Source organism: Gallinula chloropus (assembly GCF_964237585.1).
Source record: "Gallinula chloropus genome assembly, chromosome: 4".
Taxonomy (NCBI): Eukaryota; Metazoa; Chordata; class Aves; order Gruiformes; family Rallidae; genus Gallinula; species Gallinula chloropus.
In genome coordinates, this window is record NC_140088.1 from 33101345 (window position 1) to 33123547 (window position 22203).

Here is a 22203-nt window from a genome sequence, read left to right on the forward strand (position 1 = left end):
TTCCAGGTCACTTCTCAATTCCTGTTTATCTTTGAAAACCTGCAGAAAAGTTCAACTTCAAGAGTCTTTAATGTAAATGGGTTGCTCCAATAATAAAATTGTTTGCAGACGGCTTTGGAAGTATTACACTAAGTATAGTGGACACCAGCATAGCCACGTAACTATTTATATAGTATTATACTTGGAAACCCTCCTCAGAAAACAGAAGTCCACTCTGCTGGGTGCTGTACAGAGAGAGGTTATTTTTGTCCTTAAGAGCTTACACTCAGCATAAGGCAAAAAAAAAACCCCAGAATACTCACATATGGACAAGAATATAAAGAAACCAAACAACACATTCACAACCATTGACTCCCATCTTGCACACGGGCAGTCAGCCTTAGCTTCCTTTGAGTATCATCTAATACTTGACTAACTGTCTCTGCCAAACAGGGAGGAAACCACTGCTCCAGACCAAAAACATCTAGTAGCAGCAGCAGAACTTCAGGAGGTACAAGGTTATTATCTTCAAACTAACTGCAGAGCTCAAACAGAGATTTAGTGACGAAAGGCCGATGTCTGTCAGCAGTGCTTTATGCTTCCTCCTGTTATTTTGGAAAGCACGCTCGCATTCCCTGTCAGCTGAAAAAGATCATTTGACATTTGCATAGCTATCCTGAGAACAATGCACTGTACACCTGAGAGTCCACAAGGAAAGCTCATTGCAAGGCTGGAATGTTTCAAGAAACATCTGTCACTTTCTAGAACCTAGGTATGACACATTGTTTCCAAGACAAAGAGGATACCCCCTTTCAATGAAAGCCAGGTTGCAAAAATAATCTGAGTAACTTCCCAAAGAATCAAAGGGAATAACTCCACAAGAAGTCCTATCTAACTCAAGTTGTCAGATGTTTGGGGATCTTTTTTTACATAATTAATATAATGAGATAAAAAGATCATCTGATATTAACTCTGTTTCTGATGAATCACTTCAACACTGGAGAAAAAGGAATGATCTCATTCATTCTTTCTCACCTCGAGTTTGCCCACCTACCATTTAATTTACAGATATTTAAAAAAGTTTCCAGAACCATCATAAACCAAATAACTCCTAGAGCTTACTATCTCTCAATTTTAGTCAGTTCTAGAACATATTTGATGCAAAAACACAGATATAATCAGACTACAGGCTACCCCATAAATCTGAGTAAGGTATAATCTTATTTCTTGTTCTAGTTAGAGGTTTAATTTTATGTATAGAAGTGTGCTGTTCATGCTGGAGCACTGTCAAAAGCATCTCCTAGATCCATGCAACCTGTAAGAACCTTTGTATTAAGGCCCCTCTGGCATTCATACTAGAACTCACTGCTAGTATGGTATGAAAGAGACTCACAGCTCTAGTTTAAAGGCAAGTTACTACTGCATAGAAAAAATAGGGTGAAAAATCAAGAAAACACGCTTCTGGATGTCCAAAAACATCCATTCTGAAAATATGTTTGGTTCCTCACTACCTTTAAGAGAGCAGAGAAAACTCAAGGTGACCAGACAACTGCAGAAACACTGGTTAAGTATGCTTAAAGAACACCAGTGCACTGAGAAGACTAAAATGCAGTTTAGTCAATACAGTAAACTTAGAGGAAATTACTTGTGTGGGGATTTACTGCAACAGACTTTTCATTGAGGAGAAATGAGGTAGATCAGTAAAAACTCATTTGTAAAATGTGCTTCAAAGACAGAGCTGCTACAGGGACATTGTAGAAACAAGCTCTAAGGCAATAAAAGAAGATTCAAAGATAAGTGGAAATACTATTGCTTCATTGCCTGACAAACAGATTCCACAAAGTCAACAATCAACAAGTATATTCAGTAGGAGGGTACAAACATCTTTATCTCAGCTGTGACTTAACAGGTTACATTTATTTCCTTAGGAACCCCCCTAAGTACAACGAAAAACCCATTCACTGACCAAAACCTTAGGGAGAACATTGTCTTTCCAATAGGATTTTCTTTATATTGGCAACTCCTTGTATTAGGACACAAGAGAGGCCCAAGCCAGCTTTTTTATAACAAAGCATGTAACTTTGTTAAAGCTAAGTAAAGGAAATCTCTGTGAGCACAGCAGAGAATAAAGCAGAAAAACAAAATCCAGGATGAGAACATTGCCTTCCCTGCCCACAAAAGAAAGTGTTCACAGACCTCGGAGTCATGACTAACCTTCAAAGTGTAAATTGATACAACAGTCCTAGGTTTATACTGGTGTTAACAGAAATTGTGCCACCATTTGTGTCAGTGAGAAACAGTTTCAATGCTTGTTCAAAACTTCACTGATGCTTACTCCAGCACAACTCACTTGACACACTGCATCTTTTTGTACACTACTTCTCAAAACTTCAGTCTTCAGAAAGTGCTTTAAAAATAAAAAATATAAGTGCTGTTTTCATTTTCAGATATGCTAAACAGGTTAACAGTATCATAAAAGCTTCTGTTCAAGATATACACTTGTGCTCTGTTACTAGCGGTTCACCACTAGCTCTGGAATCTGCAAAGCCATTTATGTACAGACTTGAAAAAAATCCCACCCAAATAACAAGGTATTTTACATCCATAAATATTTAAATCACCAAAAAGCCTCCAGTTACCACAGTTACTCTGCACAATTTATAACTATGAATAGAGTTTATTTCATAAGTTTTGCTTTGTTTTCTATATCAACACAGTTTAATAATCAGTCATTTCATCAGCCTCTTAATTCTTCAGTAGAAAATTACACAGCAGAAAATATACATACAGTATCACAATTTATGTTTTAATGTGTGGAAATTTCATCCTCGTTCTGACATCTGAATGAAACCTGAACTTAAAGTTCCTATGCACTTTACTAGCTCAGGTATCTTTAAAAGTAGGATGCGTGTACAAGCAACGTGTTTGTTACAACAATTACACTACTTGGATTCTCTGTTTTTTAAAATGATGCACTATCTTCCAAACTAAAGAAAGTCTCACAAAGCAGTGCAACAAGATTTGACAGCAATTTTTTGATCCTCAAATCCACCTCAGACTTGTCATATCCCTTTGCCACTGCTGGAAAATGCATAAACAAGCGTACACACACTTTAAGTTTTCTACTCACTTATGTACCATTTCAGTGTTTGTAGTAAAACTATACATTAACAAGCCTAAATTTTATGAAACAAAAAGCACTAAAATCGGAAATGAAAGCATCTGAAATGTGAAAAACGTTAAGCTGCATAAGAAATCCTTTCAGTTTAATATTGTACCTAGGATCCCTCAGGTGAAAACTATTTCAGTGTATCATTTTTTTAAAGGACTGTATAACAGTACACTTGCAACTACATTGTATATCTGTATGTGGTGTATCAACAGTGCAGTGCGGAGACCTTAGCTACCACAGATATGGAAAGGAATCTACTCACAGCACTGTAGCCAAGTAAGACAACTTGCAATACTTCCACATTACTGACACTAAACCATTATCCAGTATCTTACACAGTCATTTTATAACTACAGTACCTCTACAGTGCACCACATGATGCTGTGTACGCATAACCTAAGGAAATACAGCGCTTCAAACCAAGGGAAGCCATGGAAATAATTATCTCAGAACGCAGTGTGTGATGATGGTTTTTAAAATCTAGATACTTACTACCTCTTATAAAAAAAGGAAGAGCGCTCTTCACAAACTGATGACATAACCATGCATGAGAACTCCCTGCCACTATTAGTAATTAGCACAATGCTTGAAATAAACAAGAGCAATCCAGAAAGACAAAAGAGATTATAACACTTTTAACAAATGCTGCTTATTCGGGGATTTCAGGCATGCAGATACCAGACTTCTATTATTTTGAATACAGAGCCTAATTTGAAGTGCAAAGCAATTTAGAATCCTTAAAAGGTTCAAATGATTCTTAAAGAGCAGCCCTTTATTCCTCTGAACAAAAGTTATCTCTCAACACAATTATTTTTTTTTCTGACTGCTATTGAATCACAAATGTTATTTTACCAATTAACTCACCTGGCCAGGCTGGGGGGATAAACAATTAACAACCTCCTCCAGCATCACCGGTATGTGCAATCTTCCAAAATTACTCTTTTCTGTACTTTGAGGCAATGCTCCAGCTTCACATTTGTGGTTAGCTTGCTCCTTTAACTCATGGTCAGAGAGCTTTTTTGCTGAAGAATGGATCCTTCTGTCCAAAGTAGCCACACTCACTGAATTCAGTTTTAAGTTGTACAGAAACAAACATCTGTAAACTTGGCACAGACGGCAAGATAACATTTTGGAGTTGATCAACCTAGAAAAACAGTAGATGTCAGGATTTAATTGGAAACAACTATTTAAAACAATACGCTTGTTTAAAACATGAAGTGAAAATGCTCTAAATAAAGCTTCACAAACTCTGAGATGGGCAGTTTTATAGAAACACCATGTCATCAAAAAGTGAGAACCTCTCAATTTTTTTTTTGTTTTTTCAATCTACCAATTATTCACATTCAAGAAATAACAGTTCCCATTTCAAAAGGAACACTTTCTTTTCCCTTTCATTAATAGGGCTCCAATTGTGTTAAAACGTCCCATAGATGCAAACATTAAATGACTAAACAAATGTGAGCACAACCAGAACAGTGACTTTACTTTCAAACTGTTTCCCCACCCTTTTGACAAACTTGAGACAATCACACTAGTTCCAAACAGTAGCACTAGTTGCCAAGTCTTCCATATTTCCAGATAAAACAGGAAAGAACATATCAAATATGGCAACCGTATTTAAAACGGTGCTATAATTTAGTGTTACACTTGTAGTTGATATATGGCTCTCATCATGCATTACATGTTTGAAGCACAGCCAGAGAGGAGAATTCTCCAGTGTATAACTAATTGAAATAATATTTGAAACCCTGGAAACATCTGGGTGGTTAGCTACACAGCTTGCCTGTGGAGAACTGACAATTTTATCCATCCAAAATACTCCAAAACCAAGCCAGTAACCTACCAGTAAAAGGCCTCATGTCTTAAGCAAATTTTTACCTTCCGTTTAAAAAAAAGTAGAAGTTTAACATAGGCAATAACAAGGCTTTATAAGACATCTGCATTTCTTTACAGAACAAGCATCTTTGGGAATGCTGTATTATACACTCTCTCCTACCAGGCAGGGAAGCTGCAAAATGTGAAGTTAAACCATTTGAAAAAGTGCCATACTACATTTATCCTATTAACAGATTGATAACCTTATCTTAACTATCAGATTTTTTGTTACCTACTTTGCTTGGATTTACCTAGCTAGAGGCCTCACATATTTTAGCTGCATAGACATGAACATGCTGAATCACAACCTCTGGAAAGTTGTTCTTCTAAGAATTTAAACCTCAGCTGGGCACTATCTCCCCTTACCTTAAATCTGGAAGCATCTAAACCTTGCACAGGCATACCATTGCCCTAAAGCTTTACAGTGATCTGCAATACAGAAAAAATCATATGAACAAAGACCAACAATCACCATCCAACTCACACTGCCCACTGGAACAAGCCCAGGAGATATTAGATAAGAAGGGGCACGCTTTTCTTTCAATAAATCTCATTCCACACAACTGGGGACTGTATTCCTAGAAGTGAGCAAAAGGCACACTTTCTTTCAGCACACCTTAAGTGGCATTCAGCCATAGTTTGAGGCAGTTAGACTTCCATAGAAACAGACAATAAAGGGAGCCAGGTAACAAAAACTCAATTCGATAATGCTTTTCCCCAGAGGCCCTAAGGGACGCAGCACACAGCACTCAGCCCATACCCCAGCCCAAGCCAGCCCCCACAGTGAAAGATGAAAAAGGCTAAGGGCTGCTCCCCATGCAGGTGGCTGGGGAGCAAGAGGCCACCTGCTCAGCCCACCAGACCCAGAATGGGCGAGGGAAGACCCCTTCACCTTTGACCCTATCACTGCCCCTTAGCTCCCACTCCTGAATAGATGATTCCCCAAGAAAAAGCATCTCACCTTCCCCCCCCCGCCCTTCCCCCATATCAAAGCACCACACCTCACCACCACCCCCTTTCCCCAGGCCAAGGTATCTTACCTCCCCCTCTTCCCTCAAGCAAAGGCACCTCACCTCCCCTTCCCCCAGACCCTCCACTCTCCCCAGGAGAGGCTCAAAAAACGCAGGAAGCACCGCGCCCCCGGCACACCTCACGGGGGCTGCTCCTCCCACCCCTAACAGAAGACACCTGCGACCTCCATAAGGCGGGAAAGGGCTGATCCCAAAGGCAACACCAGCCCACTGAGCGCAACAGACCGAGCGGACCCCAGGAGCACCCGCCGAGACAGCCAGGCCCCAGCCGTGCGACCGGTCACCCCCGCGCACTCACCATAGACGCCGTCGCACTGCTGGCGTCATGGTGGCGCTGGCCAATAGGAATGAGAGGGGGGCGGGACGGTTGTGTTTGAATTCGGCGCCCGGGAGTGGCGGCGGTTTGCTCGGTCCTGGCGCTGAGGTGAGTGGTGGCCCAGGGGGTGGCAGGGGCTGAGCTTCTTGCTGCTGACTTTGCCTGTGCTGCGTGTGGGTTCTGGGGGGCAGCTACCTGCGGTGGGATGAGGAACGGGCTAAAGGGCTAGGTGGGGCCGAGTAGGGCTGGGCCGCCTCCCACCCCACCCCCAGCTCCCTTTCGCTTGACTGCTTCACGCCGCTCCTTCCCTGTTACGGCCCGGTCTCTCGGCCTGGTCTCGGTCTGGTTAGGGGCCGTGGGTGGCTCGGCTGAGAAGGGGACAAGCATGCCCCGAAGTTGGAGAAGCGCCGCTTCGCCTTTACCGTAGAGGTTGCTGTCAGCTGCTAGGAGTGAACGGCTCTCAGTTACGAGCTAGGGCAGCCCGTTACAAGGGAATGCTGGTTTGACGGCTGCGGAATGTGCTTCTGTATTCCATGCGTGTCGCGTTGATGTGAATCCCGCTTTAACTGTTTCTTTAAGCCTTCATGCTACGTGACTAAACCAATGTACCCCAGACAAATCAGGCAGCTGGCTGCTCAGTGTCTTACTGAAAAAGGAGAAAGCTGATTGCTTCAATTTTGTGGATACTGGGTAGCTCGTTTGTAAACTTGCTCAAAATAAAGGAAATCCAGTGCATGAATTGTTAAAGTTGTTGATATAAGCTTATAAATGCTCAAGGAAAAATGCTCCTTAGTTTTCCTAAAGCTGCACTAAACTACGTCACTTTTTTGGGCCAGTTGATGCTTGTCCTGGTTCTGGCCAGGCCAGGATTAACCTCCTCGAGCAGCCAGCCCAGGTGAGCTGAGTTAGCCCGGGCTGTTTCCATGCAACTTGACATCGCTCCCCCGTAAAAGGGTCTGGTTGGGGAGGGGTGCTCCTGGGTACCTCCAGGGCAGTCAGAGTGCAGCCGAGGTGTCGGGTCGGTTCTTGTGTCAGGCAGCACTCTGTAATTTCCGGGTCGGTAAGGCACTCTGTGTTATCACCGGGCGTGAGTGTAGTTGGCAGTTATTGTTCTACTTTAACGGTGCTTTTGTCAGTGGACTAACTGTCCTTATCCCAGCCCACGGAGGCTCTTTTTCCTGTCGGAGTGAGCCAGTTATGAGCGGTGCTCAGCCACTGTTTGGGCCTGAACTGCCACAATGCTACTTTCAAAAGCTGTACTATGCTTGCAGCAGTCCTGAGGGCTACTCACAAGGGATGGGCAAATCCAGCACAGGTTCAGGCTATTAGTCCTGATTAAAGGTGTGAACTATAAACTATGTGAAATATAAAGCCCTCCACTCTCTTTTGTCAATTGCAGAAAAGATTCATCTGCTTCATCTGGAAGAGCAGTAGGAGTGAGGAAAGACGACAAAAGGGATGTTGATATGTCTGCTGCTAAGGAAGAAGATGTTTGTAATCATGTGAGAGTGGTGGTCCGAGTCCGTCCGGAGTCTCAAAAGGAAAAAGAGGGCAACTATAGCAGGGTTGTTCATGTTGTTGACCAGCATATATTGGTCTTCGATCCGAAGGAGGAAGAAGTTAGCTTCTTTCATGGGAAGAGACTCACCCATAGGGATATTAATAAAAGAAAAAAGAAAGATCTTAAATTTGTGTTTGATGCTGTTTTTGCTGAGAGTTCATCCCAGTTGGAAGTCTTTGAGCATACTACTAAAAGTGTTATCGATGGCTTCTTAAATGGATATAACTGCACAGGTAATGTTGCTGTTTATCTTTTAGAATGTATAAACCTCACTAAATTCATTGAAGTTTCTACAGTGTATTTGCTGCAGTGTTCTTAAAAAAAAAAAAGCTGAGGTATAAATAGATCTTTTTGCTTTAATTTGCAGGTATCAGAGACTGATTTTTTAGCCTATAGAAGTTAGGATTGCTGTGTTCTATTTTGAAAACAATTTCATGTTAGGGTTTCTGAATTTTATGCAGAAGCTGTTGGGTATGGTAGCCTTTTGAACTGTCTTTAAGAGCTTGGATTTTTAAATAGCAAATTAAATGTGGTGAGGAAATTAAATACCTACAGGCAATAACTTCATGGCTGAGAGTTAGGAGAGTAAGAAAATAAAATTGTCATTTAATTTTTTATGTTTTTAACTGAAAATTCCAAAATAAATATAGTTTTGAAATAGCTTTTGGATTATAGCACTAAAGATGAAACCTGAATAAGAAACTTGATCAGTTTATGGAAATAGCTGTGCAGAATGGCAGGTGTATGTATCACTACTTTTGCATTCCCGATTAGCTTTTTGGTGTTAATTATATCTTTCTGCATTGTTGCTTTTGTGTAAAAAATCAGTGCTTGCTTATGGTGCAACGGGAGCTGGAAAGACTCATACGATGTTAGGTTCCCCTGAGGATCCTGGAGTGATGTATTTAACCATGATGGCACTTTATAATTGTATGGAGCAAATAAAAGAAGATAAAATATGCAATGTTGCTGTCTCTTATTTAGAGGTAAGTGAATTCCAGGATTTCTTATGTCATTTTGAATAAGGTAGACTTTAGTAAATCTTAGTAAAAAAACCTTAGTGAATCCTTTCTGGCACTTGACAAAACATGTCCTTGATTGGAATGGAACGGAATGGTTCAGCACAAATTATTCACAGGCACCTGTTACTGTTTTACAGAATGCTGCCAAAAAAGGATAATCTCTAATATATTCACTAAACATTCTAATAACTTCTGTCTTGCTGATCAGCTACATCCCTCTGAGCATCTGTTGATGTGTACAAGAAAATATTTTCTCAGGGTTATATTTCAGGACTTTGTACTGAAATCCTATAAGCACTGTGAAATCACACAACGAAACTGTATCTAATCCCTTTTCAATTATGCATTTTAAAGTTTTCAGTTTATTTCTCTAAGACATAGTACATCTCATTGAATTAGAGCTGTTATGGCACTGGTTAGTTCTTCAAAAATATTCCTGTTGTTTGTCACCGTCTCTTTTCCAACTTTGATGGCTTAGGGTTAGAAGACTAACATTGATGATAGTTGATTTTACAAGTAGCTGTCTTTGTCCTGCTGTCAAGCAAAAGTAGTAAAATTGTTGCCTTCTGGACTCCTCAAAGTCTTAGTGGAAGAATAGTGTTTCAGTGGGGGAGGAGGAAGCAAAATAGTTGCTTTACTGTGTGCTATTTCAAGTACTTTCATGGGTGAAGAAACAAGGTATATTAGAATTTTAACAAGTACATTTGGAGTAAGAAATTTCATTGAAGTATAGCTGATGAAGTGCAATAAAAGACAAATGCTCTGGATTCATGTTTGCTGCAAATTTTTGGGAGGTAAGGTAGTAAACTTTGCTTTTTTCGTAAAGGCTGTTTACTAGGAGAAAGTGACTCCTACTTCAGTGACTAAAAATTTACATGCAAATTGAATTAATTGATTATTTCAAGGTGAATATAGGTAAACTGCTTGAAAAAATTATACTGAATTAATTTGGTACTTTGTCTTAAGTAGTGAAAAATACTCTGATTTCTAGGTAGTTTAATCCTGTCTGAAGTGGTAGGATATTTTTATTAAAAGCTTTTGAATTCATGTTTAAAGGTCTACAATGAACAGATCCGTGATCTACTGGTGAACTCGGGACCTCTGGCTGTTCGTGAAGATACCCAGAGAGGAGTGGTAGTTCAGGGGCTAACATTACATCAGGTATGTACATAGATACCGAAATTTAGGAAGCCACACAATGTGTTTGAGAACATGCAAGTTCCTGTTGATCTCTGAAAGTTGTCTTCAACTTGATAATTTCCTAGCGGGCTTTTTTTGGCCATAATCTCTGGAATATTTGTAACTTGGAAATCTAGTTAACTACTTGTTGGAGAGCAAGTTGTAGAAAAAGCTGCTAATGTTCTTGAATGCAAAGTAAGAAAAGTATTCAGTCATTATTGAAAGATTACCAGTGGTTTGATGCTCATCTTCAGGTTTTGGAGATTTAGTTTTTGGCTAAAAGATCTTAGCCTTTGTTTAGGAAACTTACTGCCTTTAGTGCCATCTGTAGTATTCTACACCTCTGCAAGGTGTCAGGGTTACTTGCATTTTTAAATAACCACGTCTGATAAGTTGAATGTGTTAGTACTTTTCCAGACCAGCATAGCAATTCTTTGGCAAAACCTGTGACAGAACTTATTTTTCCAATCTGAAAATCAGCTCTTGCAGACCTATTTTCTTGCAGCCTTTTAGTGTTTATTACATGCTATGTAGCTTCCAGCATTTATGTATGTGGAATAATGATTAAACTGGAAACTGTTTTTTGGCTCACTCTGTGAACATCATCCCTCCCAAAACTTGTATCTTGGGGAGGGGGGGTGGCAGGGCAGTGGAGGAATAGTATATCACTGTTTAATTCATTAGTGCAAGAAAAGTTAAACGTTCTCAAATAAATTTTTTCTAACTATGGAGGATCTTTGCAGACTTGTTTAAATTGATTACTAAAAAATAATCTGTGACTTGAATTTCAGCAGTTAGGTGCTTGCTTTTCATACCTTAGTGATTTTTAGGTGAGACTGTTTGAAAAGCCCATTTATTTTTTTGAGGGTGAATGTTCATGTATTTTAAAATCAGTGTAGAATCTCCAGGAATTGACAAAAAACAAGTGTGTTTATATTCTGTTCTGCCCTTAAAGCCTAAATCAGCAGAGGAAATCCTTCAAATGTTGGATTATGGAAATAAAAATAGAACACAACATCCCACGGACATAAATGCCTCCTCTTCCCGTTCCCATGCTGTCTTTCAGGTAAGATGATATAGCAGACGTACAGTGGCCGTTACTGTGAGTTGTAGGTTATCCTCAAAGTTGAAAACAATGGATGCTTTTATTAAACTGTGTGGAACCTTAGTTTGGGTCAGAGGAGATTTAAAGTTTTACTTTTCTTGTTCAATTCTCAGTCCTTGTAAGAATGTAAAAGTTCATAGTGAATATGTTTGAAGTAATTCAATAAAAAGCTTTCTAGTTCCAATAGTTAAACTGGTATTCCTTAGAAGAAATATCTTTTCCATAAAGCTGGAATTCTGAATTTTGAATATACATCTGTATTATAGTCTTAAAAATCAAAAGTTTTGCAGCTTTTGGTTAGTGTTTTCTGGATTCATTATGTTGCTCAGCACTTTACTAGGAAAAATATTCTGTAGAATGCAGTTATATGTCTGTGTATAAACTATGAATCTCAATTAGCACTTTCTTAGCCTTATTTTGATTAAAGTTGATTTTACATTGAAGTGATTCCTTAATATTCTTAATATGTACCAAGTTTTAAGAAAAGCATATATTCTCTGAAAATATCTCCACACGCATACTTGCATCATCAAAATGAAGTGCTGATTTTTAGTTCCACAGATGAGTTTTGCATGCGTTATACGAATCTGCAAGAATTAAGACTTCTCCAGGTTATTGTTGCTTGCTAACCACCATCTTATTCTTCTCTAGTTGGAAGTCTTTGAGCATCTCTTAAATGCACTTTTTTAAACATCAAAAAAATCAGTCTTTTTAGCTAAAACTTGTTTCCATTTGCTAGTGCATACTGCACATTATCTTGAATTATTTGTTTTCATTCTGGCTTGGAAAATATGAAAATGAATTTGAGTTTTGTTCCTTGCATTACAACTAAACTAACCATTAGGCAGTTCTTAACTGTATGTGCAGCCCTAGGCAATGCTTAATAACTGTAGCCAAGAGTTTGTATCTTGACACAGATGATGGCAAGGTAGAGTTAGCACTCCAGAGCTCTACTGTCAATACTAACAAGAAAAGAGGTTAATAAGAGACAGCAAATGTGTTAAATAGCTCTAAAAATTCATAAGAGAGCAAAAGTCATTCCTGCTCAAAACTGCTATGTTTTTTTACATACCTTAGATTTTAGTTTGATATTGCCCTTCCTGGTTTTAATTTATGCTAAGGTCTTGCCAGTGGTTGTACATTTAAGGAGACGACTTCTTACAAAGTGGTCGCATTTGAGAACTGCGGTGTAGTCTGTGTGCTGCTGCTAATAAAGCACAAATTTACTGCCACAGACATGAGATCAGAGAGTGAACTGCTGATTGCTGTTGCTTTAGTTGCTGGGCTGGAATGTTTTACCTCCCTCACCTTTACTCAGGAAAAAGTTGTGTTGTTTTATCTAGCAAGATTTGCATTCTCCTCAGTTTGTATCTATAAGTGGCAAGCAATTAAACTGGGGAGATGTTGCAGACTCATATCTTTAAGAAGGCAAGCAATTCTATAAACAGGGATGCTGGAGAATGTCTTTTCCAGCCTGCATTCTGTAATTATTCTGGCAAATTGATCTCACTTGCAGATATGTCTACTTGTCATCAAATAAACTATACTGACAAAATTAGTATACCCATATCTCCCCACAACTTTGAATGCTGGAAAAAAATGGGTTGCTGTACTTGATCAGATTTACACTTTTTTAATATTCATTATTCCAAACTTTCTGGCTTACAGACAGCAAAGGTGAATGAAATAAAATGCTTGCAGGTGAGAGGATTGTTTACATTTGGCAACACAATTAAAGATCTGCTGTAGGAACAGGAAATACAGCATTTCTGAGTACCTATATATATAAAGACATGTTTAGAATGTAGTTTGCTTGCAATGCACTGAATGAAAACTCTTATTCTCAGTGATTTTTGTGAACACTTTTAATATTATGTTCTAAAATGAACAAGGTCCAGGGATTTTTGTGGTGTATATATACACACTGTAAACTGGCATGATGTGTTAGGCAGTACAAATAACAATCCTCTGATTGTTTACCAAACACTGTTACAATAAACATCTGACTTTGAAAAATAAGAAGTATATACTTTGAGATGGTCTAACTGTCAATCAAGGTATTTAATTGCTTTCATTTAAGTGTCATTTTCTGCTGAGTGCCTAGGTTATTTGTAAAAGTCATGATTTGATAGACAATCATATCTTGAATGTGTGGTTTATATAATAAACTCCTATTGTGTGCTCTCCAAGATAAACTACTGTAGTCTATGAATAATAGCTCATTTAAGAGTGAATGAGTTTTAAGCCTTTTTCACAGAAGTGACTTTATGCTTGAGAGGAGGGGAGGATTATGTCATTTATTGAGCAAATGTGTGTGTAAATAGATGCTTACTAGAAATGCTGCATCTGTATGTACTACTGTAAAGGAATATTTAAAGGAATACTGTTGCTAACCAAATTGGCACAATGAATGCAATTAAAAATTTAAATGATTTTAATGTGCTGTGGTTTAGGCTACACAAGTCCATAACCATACACATTTTTAGAAGTAGATTTCTGGATATCCACCTACTTGATGTGCTTATTAGCACTGTTGGTGTCTTTGGAGTCTGTAAGAAATCATTATGATCTAGTTAGTCCTAGAAGTAATTGCTTCTGTCAGTTTCTCATCTATTTCCACAAACCTGTGACACTCAGCAAAACATGGTTTTCCTGCCTATCCTTTATTGCCTTTTTGGTTTCACAGATACATATGCTGAGAAATCCCTATTGAAGCCTTGCTTCCTCTTTTCTGTTGTTTTAAGAGTTCCTCTTGTTTGTAGAGATCTCTTTTCTGCTAGTTTTGTTTATTGTTCCTAACTTGATTGGAGCAGGATGTTTTCTGGAACTGACTCAGAGTAGTAAAAGACTTGGCTTAGGACATTCTGAGCTGATTTTGGAGATGCAAGTTTTGCCTTACTTGTACCATCTGTCTTGAGTTTGAAATAGCTATCTAGGTCAGGCAATTACTTCATCTGAAAGTAAAATCCCAGGTGCCACACAGTTCTATTGAAAGTGTTTTGCTGATGGACAAAGAAATAGAAAAGATCCTGCTTTGGGGCGTTTCCTGTTTCTTTCAAGTTCTTATAAAAACCTGAGTCATACAACATAGATTGGCTGGTGCTCCACCTTTCCATACTTAACTAATGATAGTTACAGTGTCCTGGTAGAGTACTTATCAATCTGATAGCTTTAGGCAAGTGGCTTTTTTCTCTTTTTATATGGCACTAGAGGTAGTATAACAGAACTTAACTGTGTGGTTTGTCTGTTTGGTATAGGTTAACCTTTTGTGGCAAATCATAAGAATTTCATTCACTCCTGATTACTTTTCTCTTAACTGCTCTGAAGTTTTAATTTCTCATGTACAAAGCTTAAAACTACAGAACCATGTCTTCATTAGTCAAGTGTGTTCATTAAAGTGTCAGTAACAGTTAACCTTACAAATGGCAAAGCACTCAACACAAAACACAGGAAACTTATTAAAAAATCCCGAAAAAGTAAAAGCCATCTAAGGATAACTGCTATTTTTCTTATTGACTGTATAATTATGCTCTGCCTACTTCTTGATAAACCTGAGGAAAGAATATGTTCGCTAGCAGAAGGCAACAAGAGCATCTAGTTCCTTGTATATCTCCTATACTGCGAAAAATTCAGGAAAGGATAAGGGGGAACAAGTGCCCTCAGGGGTCACAGCTTTCCAAAAGACTCTGGAGTAGTATGTGTTTTTGCAGCAGTATTTCCTCCACATCCCCCCCACCCCCTCACCCACCTGCTCTGTGTTAATGGTAATTACAGTTAAGTCGAAGTCACTGAAAGTCCTGACACTTTCCTAGTTTATCCCTGTAGAGATATGTATGTCTATGGTATACTCCTAAAGGTGCCTTTAAAAACCATGCCTTTTTCAGGTTGAAATGCAATAGTGTGGTATACATCTTGAGTGCAGAAGAATTAAAAGCTGTTTTAACTATGAAATTCATTTGAAGCTCGTGAGTCTTTGCCACTGTGGTAAGCCCTGGCCCAGTTGCTCAATTGTCTGCAGCAGGATGGCAGAAAGAATCTCAAAAGGGCAAAAGTGAGAGGGAAATAACTTGTGGTTTGCTTAATCAGTGAAGGGGGTGTAGGAGAAGCAGTCACTTGCCCCAGATAGACTAATGCTCAGCCAGTCCTCAAGCAGGAGCTACTTAAGAGAAATTCGTGGTCAGTCAGGGTCAGCTGTTCCCTTGCAAGCTCTTACCAACCACCCTGATGCTGTACAAATGCTGTTCTGCAAAAGCTAAGCACTGGCATGTCGGTGCTGTTTGAGTCACAAAGCTGAAAGCACCATATGGGGCTTTATTCTGAAAGTGGACTCAAACCAAGTGCAACCACACTGCTTTTCCCCTACTAATACCTAGTGCAGGTGAGTTTGAGATAAGTATTAGAAATGGATTCACTCTTCTGTATTAGGTGGAATTGCTTGTTGGCATTAAATGTGTACTGAAAGGTTTAACTCAGATTTTGAGAAGGCTTTCAATAAGAATTTCTCAAAAGTGTTGTTACGCAGGGACTTACAGCCTAAAGTAACAACAGAATGGTTAGTGGTTACTTTGTAATTAACTTATTCTCTTTTTTCATTTGTAGATTTATCTAAGGCAGCAAGATAAGACAGCCAGTATTAATCAAAATGTTCGCATTGCCAAAATGTCTCTCATTGACCTGGCAGGATCTGAACGTGCCAGTGTGACAAATGCCAAGGGGGCTCGTTTTAGAGAAGGAACCAATATTAACCGCTCCCTGCTAGCTCTTGGAAATGTCATCAATGCCTTGGCTGACCCAAAGGTATGTGCTGCTTTCCTACTTAGCCTTTACCTCCTGGTGGTGTGAAAATATTTTTTAAACTGGTAACATCTGAGAGTACTGGGGATTGCATTGTTTGACACTTGTCACATCCGCATTTTCCTTTACGGTTTTCTTCTTTTTACATCTTCCCTATGAGAGCTGAAGGACAGTTCCAATGGGAAAGAGTTCTGAAAAGTACTGAACAGCTACCTAAAGATAGCAGCTATGATGAATGTGCCTGCTTTTTCTCATGAGTAAATAAATAGCCTTGTTAGAACATATTTTTCAAGAGGTTTATGCCCATTAATGTTAGGGGAGGCAGAGTTTATAGGAGAAAACAATACCTATCAGAAGTTGTCCTTTCGTGCTTATGTACATACACATACATCACCATCTTGGTGGAGCCTGAGGCAGAATTTACAACATGTACAATGGACATAGGAGAGATTCTTTGCATTGACATTTTTGGTGTAGGATTGGAGTCCTAGTGACCTAACATTGTACCATGAGATCAAGATTCTGTAGGTGTAATTGAAAAAAATGGTTCACAAAGCAGACTTTGGTTTGCCTGGAAAGGTGGTGAAATTTCCATCCTTGGAGATACTCAAAACAAAGCCGGCTATAGTCCATGGCAGCTTGTTTTAGCTGATCCAGCTTTGAGCAGAGGGATTGGACAAGGTGGATCTGGAGTTGTCTTTCCCAACCTCAGTTACTCTGTGAACTGAAAGTAGTTTGATATAATTTCCATTTTCTGTTAGTTGCTGGCATCACCAAAAAAAAAAAAATCATTGTTATGTATCCAGACATGAAACAGTAACCTGGCTAATGTACCTGTTACAAGGGTATTAAACCGTTCTAAGAGATTTAAAACCATCTCAGTTGTATATATAATTTTTAAATTCCTTATGTCAAAAGTGCCAAGGCTTTGCCATGTTTTGTGATACTGTTGAAATTCAAAGCAGAATTTTAGGTAGGTGAACATTTAAAGTACAGTTGTTTAATCCATTAAAATGTATATAACTCTCTCTAGAGCAAGAAACAGCACATTCCTTATCGAAACAGCAAGCTGACTCGCTTATTGAAAGATTCTCTTGGAGGAAATTGCCGCACAATAATGATAGCTGCTGTCAGTCCATCTTCTATGTTCTATGATGATACATATAATACTCTTAAGTATGCAAACCGAGCGAAGGATATCAAGTCTTCTGTGAGTATTTTGGTGTTTATTGATCTTTTGTCAAAGTATGATGATATAGTATTTAGAGAAGGAAAGTTACTTCGGAAGATTATAATTTTCATAATTTTTGTCTCAAAACTTTCAATTACCTTTTCTTTGTCAAACCTTTTCTATAATCCTTTGTATTACTTCTCCCAATTTCTCATGTAACATGTTTGTAGTTTTTGTTGCATAGCTTTTATAAAAAAATGCATAAGATATATGTTAACTAGTAAAACTAGTCTGCATAAACACTAAAGGTGCATGCACATGTAAAGAACTTTTTTTTGGTTTGATGGAACGGTGGGGTTGTGGCAATGCAATGGATGACTGCTGAAACAGAGTCATATTTTGGTTTTGTAAGTCAAGGTTTTATTCATCCTTTTCCTCATAGCACAGTGCAAGCGTAACATTCATTGAACAAAAACAGTGTATTGTACAGGAAAACAGGGAGGAGCCTTCTGAAAATTTAACTTGTTTCCTTTCTTTAACAGTTGAAGAGCAATGTTGTTAGTTTGGACAGGCACATAAGCCAGTATGTTAAAATTTGTGATGAACAAAAGAAAGAGGTATGTAAAAATATATTAAGCTTGAAAGACTGAACTTGAATGCAAAAGAGTGGTCATGGAATTGAACCTATTAGGTTAATATTGTCCCAAATTCTTCTATATAATCTCTTGAAGAAAGATGATGAGTAATCTACTAGGAATATCATCTGCTGTCATTTGTAAAAGTTTTCAAGACATAAGCAAGGAATGCTGGGTTAAAAAACAAAAAGCCGACCCAACCTTTATTCCAACTAAGCAGTGTCTCTTTTTAGATCCTAATGTTGAAAGAGAAACTGAAAGCATATGAAGAAAACCAAGCAAAAATTCCTGAAAATCATAATGGTGCAGTACTTTCAAAGAACCAGCAAGAGGAAATAGAAAGGTAAATTAACCACATTATTATCTTGCTTCAAAACTGGAGTTTGCATAAATTTTCAAAGGGTTTGTAAAACAAACTTGCTCTTTTCAATGTTGGCTTCGTCATTTTAACATTGCTTTACTTAATCTAGGTGTGGCATTGCATAACTTCTCACTTCATAACAACTTGGTGGATTTAAAATGAAACAAATGTCAGGATACTTTAGTATGAGATATTAATTTTCCTAGAGGGCTATTCAGTAAAACATCATGTTTCTACTCAATCCAGTTCAGTTGTTTTAGTAATGTGATGCATGGAAGGGTGCAAATCTATCTAACAGGTCAATTTTGTGGGTTTAGAGTATAGTTTTCATAAAAGACAGCTGCCACTGGCAACTATTACTTCAGTAGAATCCTTCCTGCAAGATTTAAGAAAGGCAAGAACTTGAAAGTCTTTCCACAAAGATTTTAATTTGTTTGTAGGCTCCTTATTTTCTATTGCTTTTGTATATCTTTGTTTCTTTTTCTTGGTGGTCTTTTCTGATGTAAGCCTTGTGATAGCACATAAAAAGTAACAAATTAATAATTGTGATGTATTAATTTGTTGCAGAAGTCAATCTATTCCATATGAAGGTTGGGTTTTGGTGTAGAAGTATTTCTGGATCTATCTTTGTATATATCATCACAAATTTCTGAGAATCATTTGCCTAGGTTTTTTCAGTTACCTTTTTTCTTTTATTGTCCCTTTGAATATGGTATTTTTTAACCTGAAAGCCTTCTGAGGCGAAAGTAAAAGTCCATTCAAAGCAAAAAGCTTTCTAGCTGAGGTTCATTTTAATGGTAGCCCAGAGGTCTCAGTAAAGCTCTCATTCAGATTATTTCAATTTAATTTTTCTAAAGAAGTTCAGGTTTTGAAGTCATGCTGATAATTCTGACAGTTTTTCTGCTTTTTTTCCCCACTGTAAGTCTTTAATTTTCTTGTTTTGGCCCTTTAGTACATTCTATGTGTGTAGGAAGAATCAGACAAGAGCAAGGTCTCTAAAATGTCTTTTCAAATGCGGGACATACTCTATGCCAAGATATGTTGGTCAGAGAATGTTTGGGTTTTAATGTCCTGGAATATCCATGGAGACGCATGTTAAGCCTATCCCAATCCCTCTCAATATAGGCAGTTTTGGATGCTGCTGTCTTTTCTTCTTTGTGAGGATGCTGTCAGATTCATCCTACTAATGGTGTGGGTGATGGGTTGATCTCCCCTACTTTTTCACGTGTTCTGAAAGTATTCTGCTGTCTTCTCCCCTCTGTTTGGGACAAGGTAGAGAGAACCCTTATTCACAGTCTGGTGTTTCTGTCCAATGACCTATGTCTTTTTTGGTTCACTGTTAGCTGGAAAAGATGCACTTGATTACCACTCATTTCTTCAAACCTAAAGGTCATTCCTGCTCCCTCTGTCAAAATCTTGCAGTTCCATTGTCTGCTAGCCCTTCAAGTCTTAAGCCTGGTGAAGTAGACAGTGGACACTGGCTTGGGAGCTACCACTGATGAGTCCACGAGCTCTTAAGACGAGGTAGTCCAGAGAGTTTATAACCCAGGTTCTCTTTCGTTTTTAAGTGAAAAAGAAAGGGTAAAGATAACTCTAAGAATAGAAGTGTATTTACTGAAAGAGTGAATCCAGCTCAAGGCCAGGAGCTTTACAAGAGGCTTCTATACTTGATGTATTTGGGATACCAATGATTGTAAGTACACAAAGGGTTGATTTACTGGTAATAGATCCCCACAGTGACTGTACATAGAATCAGAATCTGCAGTGACTCTTTAAATTATGTTCAGGGTTTTAGTGAAGAAAATTGAGACAGAGGATTCACCTTCAACTCCCATTGCTGTGTTTCCCAGGCACCTAGGAGGAAGCAAGTTTCTATGGATACTATGGAGGAAAAGAATTTTCCAACCAGTTGTGTGATGGATAGGATAGTAATGCAGAAACAGCACGGGGTACAAACTCTGATACTCTGCAGCTGCCTGTTTTATTCCTTAAAGAAATAGAATTTCTAAATTCTCTGTGTGTTTTGGTACACTTTTACCTAGATATGATAGCATTCTCTGGACACTTAGGTAAAACTGTTAAATTTGTAGAACTGCATAGAAACATTATTAATTCTTTTTGCTTTTAAAATGAGTAATAAAATAGAATAAAAGACTCAGTTATTCAGACTTTAGACTAGGAAATGGAATTGCTACTTCTGATACATTTTAGCCATGTAGTTGTTTTCTTGTCAGTGTGTATCTTCAGCTTGCTCTGTAGTTGAACCTATGTTTTCTAGGGTTTTCATCGTATTTTACTTTATGATCTTCTATACTAAACACTATCACAACCTCAAATATTGCATGCCTTTAAACCACTTTCATCTTAAAATGTGCCTTTATTCTTATGTGAAGTTCTAATAGGTGAATAGAATGTTATGAAATGGCTTGTATACCAGGCTGGCTATTACTGAGATGTATGGTAGCTTTTGGGCTATTCTGTACTGCCTTTTCAGTATTGAGGAGTGAAATGAAAAAGTACCATCGCTGAAACTTATATTGCAACATGATAATGCTTCCAGGTTTTCTCCTTCTACTTGTTATACTGATTTGAATTGCAGAGTCGGGATAAACAGATTTTGGTGCTGTTAAAACATCAGTTTCCTTAGACTAACTTCTAAGTAACTTTTATCACTAGGGGGTTTCCCCCTTTTAGCCTAGTCAGTGTTAAAATACGATGCATGTTCTGGTTCTTGTTGTCTGGTGATTAAAATTGTACTACAGAACTTCAGAAAAAGCAGGCAACTGAAGAGACTTGTGAGAGATGGCTATCAGGTTTCTGGAAGGATACCTTGTGTATCTACAGCAACAGTAGTCTGACCTGTTTAATAAATCTGTATAAATACTAAACAACATAGCAATTTTTGGATGTAGAGATAAGACTGTGAAGGCTTTAGATGCCTGCCTTTTGAGTCCACATGTCATCTTCATAAATACAGCAAGGTCTACTTTGAGTCATCCCTTCAAAATTTCAAATCCCACTTCCAGTTTGAGTACGAAAAGATCTTACTGACATACTCACACTTGCAGTGCTCATCCATAACAGGCTCTACTTTTTTTCCCTCTTTTTTTATAATCACTTCATTCACTTGGAATTGAAAGCTCCCCCTGTAAAGGAGGTGGTCATAAAAATTTTCAGTAAGTAATCTGTTATTTATTCTGGTACTTTGGTTCTAACAGATACAAAGAAATTCTTAAAAATGTGTTTGCAAACCGTGAGGAAATCAGAAAAAAATACCTCAAGTTGGAAATGCGACTGAAAGAAAACACACTGAAGACATACTACCAGAAACAATGTCATGAACAAATTCAACTGCTATGCTCAGAAGAAAGAGTAGAAAGGGTGAGTATTCTATAACGTAATACAAGGTATTGTATCTCTTCATTTCATTGTACAAAACTATGACTTTTGCTTAAGCCTTCATATGTGTAGTTGATGCTTAAATATCTAATTAAAACAAGACTCACTGTTTATCACTCAACATTTTTATGTTAATACAGAAAATGTAGGGTTAATGCCAAGTGCGCTTTTTTCCATGCTGCACAGAAAACTGTTGATGTGCTTATTGCTGCTAATTGTGAAAAAAATTCCCATTTTCCTTCTGTAGACTTGATTGTCATAGTTACTTAAGATCTGACTATACCTAGAGTCATGGTGTTTTTGCCCAAAACCCAAATATGTTAATATGTGCATGGTACAGCCACTGAAGCTGTTAACAAGCGGAGTAATCCGTTTTGGTTGGTAAGGGAAGGTATGGACCTCATGTTTAAAAAAAACAAAGACATTCTTATTAATGTTTTCAGTTGTCATCAGGAAGGTGTCTGCATAGCTGCTTAAGGACAGTCATGTGAGCTGAAGTAATTACATTTAGTTACCTTGAATTTCAATAGAAGCATTTGGGGGCAAAGTATGAACAACTGCTGTTGTGCAGCATTAAATGCTCACGTCTTTCTAGAAGAATCA

At 38.2% G+C, this 22203-nt stretch overlaps 2 protein-coding genes across 2 annotated transcripts in view; one reads left to right on the forward strand and one right to left on the reverse strand.

Moving 5' to 3' along the window:
- The window catches only part of METTL15 (methyltransferase 15, mitochondrial 12S rRNA N4-cytidine), a 95801-nt gene extending 89502 nt beyond the window's left edge, over window positions 1–6299 (reverse strand). The window contains exons 1-3 of the mRNA XM_084263647.1: window positions 6176–6299; window positions 5393–5455; window positions 4016–4295 (exon numbers count right to left, since the gene is read on the reverse strand). Of these exons, the coding sequence (XP_084119773.1) occupies window positions 4016–4295; window positions 5393–5409 (297 nt within the window). The 5' untranslated portion in view covers window positions 5410–5455; window positions 6176–6299. The remainder of the gene's footprint in view (window positions 1–4015; window positions 4296–5392; window positions 5456–6175) is intronic.
- A 1540-nt stretch (window positions 6300–7839) lies between these two features.
- KIF18A (kinesin family member 18A) overlaps window positions 7840–22203 on the forward strand; it is a gene marked incomplete at both ends in the record, with an annotated part of 38114 nt that continues 23750 nt past the window's right edge. Inside the window, 9 exon segments of the mRNA XM_084263725.1 lie at window positions 7840–8167; window positions 8763–8920; window positions 10013–10117; window positions 11091–11201; window positions 15840–16037; window positions 17068–17244; window positions 17748–17822; window positions 18074–18183; window positions 21420–21582. Coding sequence (XP_084119851.1) covers window positions 7840–8167; window positions 8763–8920; window positions 10013–10117; window positions 11091–11201; window positions 15840–16037; window positions 17068–17244; window positions 17748–17822; window positions 18074–18183; window positions 21420–21582 — 1425 coding nt within the window.